The sequence below is a fragment of the Phragmites australis genome, chromosome 19, assembly GCF_958298935.1.
Source record: "Phragmites australis chromosome 19, lpPhrAust1.1, whole genome shotgun sequence".
NCBI lineage: Eukaryota > Viridiplantae > Streptophyta > Magnoliopsida > Poales > Poaceae > Phragmites > Phragmites australis.
Genome location: NC_084939.1, coordinates 20,886,457 through 20,896,538, shown reverse-complemented (window position 1 = coordinate 20,896,538; position 10,082 = coordinate 20,886,457). Strand labels below are relative to the sequence as shown.

The 10,082-nt window shown below is 44.7% G+C and overlaps 2 protein-coding genes across 2 annotated transcripts; both read right to left on the bottom strand.

The window, feature by feature from the left end:
* Window positions 1-1,233: 1,233 nt before the first annotated feature.
* LOC133900781 (pentatricopeptide repeat-containing protein At3g12770-like) lies at window positions 1,234-3,414 on the bottom strand. Its single transcript, XM_062342016.1, has one exon. It carries the CDS (start codon window positions 3,209-3,211, stop codon window positions 1,478-1,480), a length of 1,734 nt encoding a protein of 577 aa, XP_062198000.1. The 5' UTR covers window positions 3,212-3,414; the 3' UTR covers window positions 1,234-1,477.
* A 220-nt stretch (window positions 3,415-3,634) lies between these two features.
* LOC133900782 (uncharacterized) lies at window positions 3,635-6,343 on the bottom strand. The gene is made up of 3 exons (XM_062342018.1): window positions 6,104-6,343; window positions 5,104-5,241; window positions 3,635-4,034 (listed from the first exon to the last, which is right to left on the bottom strand). Exons 1-3 carry the CDS (start codon window positions 6,230-6,232, stop codon window positions 3,855-3,857), a joined length of 447 nt encoding a protein of 148 aa, XP_062198002.1. The 5' UTR covers window positions 6,233-6,343; the 3' UTR covers window positions 3,635-3,854.
* Window positions 6,344-10,082: the final 3,739 nt, after the last annotated feature.

The following is a 10,082-nucleotide window of genomic DNA, read 5'->3' as shown; positions in this document are numbered from 1 at the left end:
CAACTAGAAGAAGGATAAAAAAAAATCGTCAATTTCCATCAAAAGCAAGAATTCTCCCATTGGTGGTATGGATCTCCTGAAGGATAAAGCAACCGGAACCAAAAGCAAAAGTCGGCTCGAATCTCCTGTTGGTGATACGGATCTCCTGAAGGATAAAGCAACCGGAACCAAAAAGCAAAAATCAGCTCGAATCTCTTGTTGGTGACATGGATTTCAAATTGAACAACCTATCCTATATGCAACCTCGAAAGGGAAGGGGAATCGAGTAGTTGCTGGATGAACCAGGGTGCCAAGATGGATTGTGCCGCCTCACTCAGGAGCGAAGGAAGAGATCGTACTAGTGTTCTCACTCAAGAGCAGGGCGCCATCGAGGGTGGAGAGAAGATCCTTGGCTGCACGGAGGGTGCAAAGGTTGTCACAACGAGCGTTGGTGTCCTTGTGCTGAGGAGATTCTTGGGGGCGCGAAGGGATTTGGATAAAAATGGATGGTCAGCAGAGGATAGGGGATTTGAGAAAGAGAGAGATGCGAAAGGGAGGAAACGATGGCGAGATTATACTTGCGATGAGGTGGTGCGTCGGCTTGGCGGAGCTCTCCGTGGGGAAGGTGGAGGCACAGGCAAGCAGAGGCGATGAGAAGAGGTGAGTGGAGGCGATGCGATTACAGCCGGGGACGGGTGAGATCGGTTCTGAATAACCCGGTATCCGATTACGCGGTATTCGATTACAGGCCAAATCAAACCAAACCGTTGTAATGGTATCTCTTAACCCTCTCCGTAATGTGTTTGCATTACAATCACTTAACCAAACACCACCTAGAATTTGCCACTTTCAACACAGTAAGTTACAGCACCCGCCTTAGCCTGAGTGCCTAACGCACCAGAAAGGCGAAACACGAAATTAGGAAACTTCAATAGTTCATCATGGCTAGATTGATATCTACCTTCACTTCTAATTTGAAATAATTGCATGAACTAAAGTGCATGCATGGAGACATAGGATGCCACAATGCGATGAGCACTGATGCTTACCCACAAATCTATGATGCCGCAATGCTGTTGAACAGCCAGAAAGTAGGAGGTAACAGCTGCTGCTATCCGGTTGGTGCTTTTGAATTGATATAGAGAATACCGTCATGATAAACCCTGATAGAGAAAAGAATGTTCAACAGCGCGTTTGGTTTCATACATTATCACCACAGAACAGCTTACACATCAGCATTCAGCAGGAACATCTACCTTTTTCTTTCAAGAGTCCGAAGAGAATGTCAGTAGATTTAATCAAAATTTGGAAAGGCATGCTAGTTGTCCAGAATAGAAGCATTAATGAAAGAAGGGGACAAATATGAGAAGGGAACATATGCTATCTGTTTATAACTAGCCTACCATATACCCTAGATGATCTACATCTGAAGCAATTTGGCAATCCAAATGGCGTGTTAGTACAAATAATCAGCAACAATCAAGCTAACTAATTTTGGCTACCGCATGAAAGCTCTTCTTTCTCTATTCGTACAAACCAAGCTACGCCCAGCCGTCTTCTTGAGTTCCATCTCCTTCATAGCCTTTCTCATCCTCTCCGCATCTTCCAACAGTCCAGCTTCGAAGTACATGTTTGACATCAAAACGTAGAACGTGACATCATTGGAGCCTGACTGGAAGAGGTCCTTGGCAACAAATTCAGCTAGCTCCAGATTGCCGTGAAGCCTACAACCACCAAGGAATGCACCCCACACGCACTTGTCAGGCCGCACCGACATTCCTCGGATGATTTCATATGCTTCGACAAGTCTACCAGCGCGTCCTAGCATGTCAACCATGCAGGCATAGTGCTCTAGTGTTGGTGACATTTGGTAGTCAGTCAGGATGCTGTTGAAATGCTTCAGTCCTTCATCGACAAGGCCTGAGTGGCCACACGCCATTAGAACTGCAGTGAATGTGAAAGAATTTGGCCTCACCTCTTCACATTTCATCAGGGAGAAGAGCTTGAGAGCCTCTTCAGGCTCTCCATGGTTGGCATATGCGCTTATCATGGCACTCCAGGACACAACACCCCGGCCACGCAAACAGTCAAATACCTCCCTTGCATAAGCGATCTCGCCACACTTTGCATACATGTCGACAAGAACATTGCCAATCCTTGCATCTGTATCGAGCCCATGACTCCTGGCAAACTCATGCACCCACTTGCCAGTCTCCAGGGCTCCCGAGCGTGCACAAGCAGACAGCACACTGACCAGAGTTACACAGTCAAACCCCACCTTCTCAGTAAGCATCCTGCGGAAGAACTTGATTGCCTCAACTGTATCACCATGCTGCTCATACATTGCAACCATTGTGTTCCAAGAAACCAGACTGCGTGTTGTCATCCCATCGAACAGAGCTTCTGCCATGGCCATGCTCCCGCATTTCCCATACATTGCTATGAGCGCATTCACCAAGGGAATGTTTGCATCAAAACCCAGCTTGAGCACGAACCCATGAACCATCTCCCCGGCAGCCACCCATTCTTGGCCCTGCAAGCAGGGGAGGAAACTGATCAGAGTGATCTCATTCGGGAGCACGCCCTCTGCTACCATCGTTCCGAACAGCGCAACTGCCTCGCCAAAGAAGCAGTTCTGCGCATACCCAGCAACCATGGCCGTCCACGAGACCACCGTCCGGGAGCCATCACCGCCGCTCTCCGCGAACACCCTCTCCGCGTCCGCCATCTCCCCGACCTGGCAGTACATCGCGATGAGCGCGCTGCGCACGAACCCGTCCCCGGCGAGCGCGAACCGCACCGCGTCGCCGTGCGCAGCGCGCCCAAGCCACAAGGCGCGCGCGGCCGCGCAGGCCGGGAGCACGATCGGGTAGGTGTAGTGGTCCGGCGCGATGCCCGAGGCGCGCATCCGCTTGTAGAGGGCGAGGGTGTCCGCGGCAGACGATTGGTGATGAGCATGGGCGCGGAGGAGGGTGTTCCACATGTAGGCGTCGCGGAGGGGCGCGGCGTCGAACACCCTGCGGGCGTAGGCGAGCGAGGCGGGGGCCGCCGCGGCGAGGAGGCTGGTGGCGAAGGCCGGGTTCACGGAGATGCTGAGGATGACGGCGCGGGCGTGGATGGGGAGGAGGACGCGGAGAGAGGCCGTAGAGGAGGAGGCTGCGGCGGCGAGGAGGCGGGTGTAGTGACGGACGGCGGCGGTGGGGGGCAGTGCTGACAGGCCGGAAGGGGGCATTTCGGCATTTGGGATCGTCAGGTTTCAACTGTCCCACTGGGCTGAGTTTTGTTAAAGCACGCTATTTATTTTTTCTAAGAATGCTAACTTTGTTTGTAATAATTTGCAAAAGTAATTTTGAATTGAATTGTAAAGATTATTTTTCGAAGTATTTTCTAACAGTGAAATCTCATGTCATTTGCGCCCAAGCACTTTGAGAACCCGTTGGCTTAGGAACTTAACACAAATTTCACACGAATCTCAAGGCAAATACCTAGCATTTCAAACAGGGCCTGAATAGTTCCATACATATCTATATTAATGGAGAAAATTAGATTCATCAGATGAGCCCTGCATAGTTTAAAGCAGCAGGTTAAACTGCAATACAGCATAAACATCACGAGACATGGAAACACAAGCACGGAACTGATGGAGCACAAAACCTTTTAAACCATGGAAGGTGCTTAAGCTCAGCAGAATTTCAAAATGTGGATGCGAACACAATTATCAAGGAAGGTGAGTAATAAGGTACAACGGCTATGTTATACGAGCTCTGCATTGTTCTAGCTAACGATTTTGACGCCGAAAACAAGCGGACTTAATCCACAAATGTGAATTTCAAAGGTATTCTACGTCTGGTTCTGATGAAAAAGTAATGATCCCTCTAATTCATGGAGAGGGACGACTTGATCTGATCCACCACATGGGGGAGAACCCTGATGCTGTCATCAATAGATCTGTTCACACAGGATTCCAGTTCCTGAGCGGCATCTGTTTTCAACTTCTGGAGCTTGGCCGCTTCGAACTTGTCTTGGCAGACCATCAAAGATCGATTCAACCGTTCCTGGAGATTGGGATAAGTATCTCAAATCAGAACATTCTACACAAGGAGCAAATGGTATGATACTTTATGCAGCCCTAAAATAGCAATGCACCAAAACAACAGCCGTAATGCAAAATTTGAGTTAAATAAGCGCTGTTTCATAAATTTGTTCACTAACAAACGACCAAAGTTCCCCATGCCAAATATGCGATGTTACATAGTTTTCCTTGAAAAATCTCAATCATTGTGACATAGTGCCTATCCAGCTGCTTGAGGCAACCATCCTCAATGAAAGTGACCACCATTAGTAGTTAGTTCTCTTATGGCAAATAACCAGACGGTGCAAAGCTTTAGGAATACCAAGATGGACTTAATGTTACTGAAACTTAAACTGTAGGCCATCTTGTAGATAATTGTTGACCAGGCCCTCTAATGTTTGAATACTGCTGAACTTAAGTACTCAATGTAGACAATCTTTGTTGCTGAACAAAGTTGCTAAGAATGAATGTCAGAACTTAGACGAACTCAGGGATGAAACAAGAACATAAGGGATGGAGGGGCAAATATTCTACAAGTTTTAACTATTATATCATTGAAATCCTGAAAGCATCTTAATCATCAAAAGGAGACATATTAACAAATGTATATGGCATCTGAACCTTATACTATCTTCAGAGAAGAGGGAAAAAGATTTTCCCATATGATAAGTAGTAGCATCTGCATACTATTTGCTTGCTTGAACAAATACATAACCATCAGATAATTCATCAGACACATACACCATGGCTGTTAAAGTATTTGTGCTGGCCTCTGTCAAATTGAAGTGTTTCTCTTTAATAAATTATTATGTCTATAAACTTGGGGACATAATACATGTTCATTCACACACAACATACAAATGTTAGCACTGATTAATCAAAGATGAGAAGGCAAAAGAAATAGCAGAAATTGAATCCACAAAGTTTCCTCAGCACAAGTCCTAGAGCAGAGTTGAGTTACTAAACTAAAACCAAATAAAACAGAAACAAAGCTAATTCTATGTTGTTCTATGAACAACAAAATGACTAGGTACACTGCAGAAACTAAGTACCTGGAACTTGGCCATCTCACTCTCAACAACATTGTTGGCGGTAAGGACAGGCACGCTACAGTTCTCTACACAGTTGTTGATCCCTTCTTGACTTCGTCGGCGATCAAAGCAATCATATGCACACTTGAAGTATGCTTGCTGAAAATTAAGAAGAACAAAACAGAAATTCAAATGAGAATCAGCACTAGTGTTTCCATTTGGGGACGTCCCCTCTCCCCACCTACAAAGATATCAAGCATATAAACCTTCTTCATGATAAATTCGCCTCAGTCCAGCAATTACTGCTATTAGTCCAACCCCTATTCCCTCATCTCCAGAATGGATGTCAAGGAACTTCAACAATCAGTCTAAATCATTTTTCCTCCCATATCCAGAATTGTAGACAGGAAATAGATATAATTGGCAACCAAACTCCAGGATTTCATAGAATCCTACCACACGACAAGACGATGCTAGACGGCTTCCAAGATAATGCAACAAAACAATAGGGAAAAAATCATCAAGAACTGAACTCGCATATCTCAGTACTTAGCATCCATGCTACGCTACTAAGCTTAAATTCCTACATATTCCAGCTAAATCAACCAAAATCCCACTCGTACCGTCATACATTTTAAAAGTATCTCCTATGACCAACGGAAATCCATTCATGCCCTTTACATCAGAACAGAGTAATTATCGAACAACTAATTATCCAAGACTCGCATCTTCGCCCAGAACCTACACTGCTCCACATACCACGCCACATCCAAAAGAGCCCAATAAATTTCACGGTCTAGAGCAAGATTACGCCCTCCTCCGCCCTACAATGCCCCCATCAGAACCAGAAAATCACCAAACCCCTAGCCCACACCACCCGCTCCCTCCTCCCTCACCAATCCAAGGCCTCCCACACCACCCGCTCCCCCTCCCTCACAGCACGACACCCCTCTCGCGGAGGACAGACGCCCGAGCTGGCGGGTTCCAAGAACCGCCCTCAGGCCCTCAGGCACTAGCCGACCTGCATGGTGAAGTTGACGTGGTCCTGAACGCCGGCGAGGTGCTGCTGCGCAGCAGCGTTCACCTCCTCCAGCTTCCGCCGGATCCGCTCCGTCACGACCCGCTCCTCCATCGAGCCCGCGTGGTCCATCGCGCGTTGGTTCTGGTGGCTTGGGCGAGGGGACGAAGAAGGAAGAGGGGAAGAGGGTCTTTCCTTTCTTGGTGGCGAGGAGAAGGGATGACGGCAAATCGGCGGAAGAGGGTTTAAAGCATGGGTAGGGTAGCTAGGGTTTTACGGCTGCCGCCCATGGGCCGAAAGAGCATGTGCATCTTTGGGTCTGATCCACTTTTATTTATTTTTTGTGGGACTGAATGGTTCAAAAAAATTGTTTTAAAATAAAAGGTTCCAAGGACATGCCATTAAATTTTTATGCAGTGGTATATGTACTCAAGTGTTCTCAAAAATAAAAATAAAAAAAGTTACAAGACCAACTCTCAAAAGTTTTAGTATATCAGAACTTGATTTTGATCATATAACCATGACGAACTTCAGCGATTGTGGTCAATTAAACGAGCATGCAAAATTCTGGTTATATGTCTTTCGCATATGAAGAAAAGAAATCTGGATGTTACACCATTTCAAATGGCTCTATCTCATTATTGGGTGACAAATATTGGGTGCCTTACCCGTTGTCTCCATTTAAGGACTTATGCTTCAAGGCACAAATCCTCATCAGAAAAGTTCGCTACCGGAAGTCCTGAAGCCTAACCTCTCATCGTCGGTAGAATTTGAACGTCGTATGATTTCGAACATTTGAAGAACAGGAAGCGTGTTACTTAAAACGTCGCCAAACAGTCCACATTATCATGGACATATTTCTGTAAACTTTCAAACAGATATCCATGTTGTAAATCCAACTAAAAATTATTTAAAGAATGGTAAGATTTGACGTGGTTATGAATTTTAGCTTTTTCCCTGGATAAATGTCTCACATATGCAAGGCTTTCTCCTTCACGTAACTTTCACTCTTCCATCCATTATTCATTCGGTCACGTCTGCATGCAGCCACACATACTTAAAGACGAGCTTCTTATGTGCATCCGTTTTGGGAGAGAAAAAAAATGATGATGAGCTATATATCGAGCATTTCTTTGTACTGAAACTTCTATCTTCAAAAGTTAACAGAAATGCAAAGGTTAACATAACTGCAGATACCGGCATCTCTAGTGAGGTTGCCACCACTCGGGGCGATGCCTCTTGTTGAGAGAGAGACCAAGGGAAAAACCACGAATTTGTCTTCACGCTCATGAAGATAAATTCGCTTGTGAATTGATGAACGCCCGAGCGTAGATTAGCACCGGTACTGATACTATCAGTGCCGGTTTTTAATACTAACCGGCACTGATACTCTTCCGGATCCGAATTTTTTATGCAATATGGTTTTGGCTTGTGCCCGAGGTCCGGCCGGCTCGCTCTCGAACTTATCCTCATGCACAGCCCTCTCTCGAACTTATCCTCAGCTTCTCTGCTCCTCCATTCCAGCTCCTTCGAACTTATCCTAAGAACCTCTCTTTCACACAGCCTCTCTCTCCTCCCTCTCTCTCTCTCTCAGGCAGCGATTTGCGCTTCCTTCTGGTGGGGGCTTGGAGTGGAAGACCAAGGACGCGCCGAGATCTGGGGTACTTCGTTTCCAAGGCCGTGAGGCAGACCAAGGACACGCCAGCGTCGGACATGGACGCCTGCATCCGGCGGCTCGAGGAGGAGCGGGGCAAGATTGAGGTGTTTAGGAGGGAACTCCCGCTCTGTGCGCACCTCCTTGCCGACGGTGAGAAAACCTATTCTTTTTCATTCTGTGAGGCAAGATTTGGGGGGCAGTTTTTTATGCTGCGATGTGGTGGCGTCTGTGCAGTGATCGATGTCATGAAGGTGGACACAGAGAAGAAGAAGAGCAATCACAAGGAGGAAGATGTGTTTGTATGAATGGATCTGTTGATTGTATGGATTTGATTGTATGGATTTGATTGTATGAGATAGTTGATCTGTTTTTGTATGGATTTGGATGATGAGATAGTTCATCTGTTCACTGCCGGATTGTATGGATTTGGATGATGAGATAGTTGATCTGTTCACTGCCGGTGAGAGGAGCAGCAACCGAGCTGGCTCTCGAGCCGACTCGATTAATTTTTTGGGCTCCCGGAACTTTTCAGTGCCGGTTGGAGCCTCCAACCGGCAGTGAAAAGAAGTTTTTGTGCCGGTTCCAAACCCAGCACTGATAGTCGTAGACTATCAATGCCGAATAATCAGTGTCGGTTCAAAAACTGGCACTGATGATATTTTTGAACCGGCACAGATCTGTGTTTCTGTAGTAGTGTCTCCACCTAAAATATTTTATCCATTAATCATACTAATTATTTTCGTTAAATCAAACGGGTCTGCTAGATTAACCCGTTTATAGAGGGGGGCCAATTGAACGAAAGCATTCAATTATATAATAATTTAGCAAAAGAACCTCATGTTTTATAAGATCAAATTGTTTCACGAGATGCAAAATACAAGTTAAAATGATTTAGAGAAACTACTCCAGCACTACACAACGACATTTTTTTGCATTAAAATCATCTATAAGAGTATCAACTGTGAACTCCAGAGCCATCTCCTTCTCAATGTAGATTAGCAAGCAATCTCTTAGGAATTCATCCTCCATTTCATTTTGAAATCTCGTCTTGACAAGTTTTATGGCAGAAAAAGCTCGTTCAGTTGTTGCAGTATAAAACGGGCAAAGTAAGGATAAGACGAATTAACCTACAAATTAAAAGTGATTTGATTAAAGTCTAAGTCAAAGTTATATATCTCAAAAGAAAATTACAATTTACAGCATGAATAAGAAATACCTCTCAATCAAATGATAATCTTTTGATTTCCCACTCTCTACAAGTTTCCGGCAAAGAGTAGCAATAGTGGACAAATCCTGAAACTCCAGATTCTGTAGCACATCAAGTTTATAGTGTTGCAATTGATACCTCAAGTTAATCCTCTCTTGTTCTGAAAAATTAGAAGGATAAAATTTTGTTGTTAGAAGGCACACATCATCTATTTTGAATGATCTATATGAGTTCCTTGGATCCAAAGAGTTACACAAAATTAGGAGCTCCATTGTTTGTTCACTAAACCTGGCCCTTTACTTGAAGCTATATCTTTGAGAACTAAAAAAAGCAGCTCTGTATAGTTTGAGAAGACTGCAAATCAAATTGAAATGAGAGCTCCATCTAGTTTCGCATGGCCTTTGCAAAGCCCTAACTTGATTAGCTCCACTTCCTATCTTGAGCTCATTAAGCTCAACCAATTTCTGAATTTCGGTAACTTGATTAGCTCGCAAGTCTCTTACAAGAAGATGCAACAACATTGACAACAACAGCAAGATGTTCAAAGAAATTATGAACTTCAGTCACTTCCTTAGATGCAGCAACAAGGGCTAATTGTAGCTAATGTGCGAAACAATGAACATAGTATGCATAGGGGTATTCTTCAGTAAACTTTCATTGAAGTCCATTCCATTCTCCACGCATATTACTAGAACCATCATATCCTTGCCCTCGAATATCTTGAACATCCAAACACTGATCAGATAAAACAGAACAATGTTTTTGCTTGAGAGTTGTAGCAATTGTATCACGAACATGTACAAGATCCAAGAAACGCTCTCGAATAAAATCATTAGTGTCAACAAATCGAACTACAAGTGCCATCGGTTCTCTTTTAGATTCATCTCGTGCCTCATCAACAAGTGCCATTTCACGAAAATTCCCTTGATTATTTGAATTAGGCCACTCAGCATGCAGCATCTTTTGAAGGTGAATACTCCAACCATGGAAAAGCCTCGAACCAATGTGACTGAAATCGACGTTGATGACTCTTTGGACTAGAAGAAGGTTACACATCTTTATTCGGCTGATATGGACCAAACTTCATGTAAGCCTTTCGGATTTCATGTTGTGTATCA

Coding starts and splice junctions, on each gene's coding strand:
- LOC133900781 (XM_062342016.1), bottom strand. CDS start 3,211: ATGCCCCCTTCCGGCCTGTCAGCACTGCCCCCCACCGCCGCCGTCCGT.
- LOC133900782 (XM_062342018.1), bottom strand. CDS start 6,232: ATGGACCACGCGGGCTCGATGGAGGAGCGGGTCGTGACGGAGCGGATC. Junction 5,242..6,103: donor ACGTCAACTTCACCATGCAG/GTCGGCTAGTGC, acceptor CTTAATTTTCAG/CAAGCATACTTCAAGTGTGC. Junction 4,035..5,103: donor GTGAGATGGCCAAGTTCCAG/GTACTTAGTTTC, acceptor CCCAATCTCCAG/GAACGGTTGAATCGATCTTT.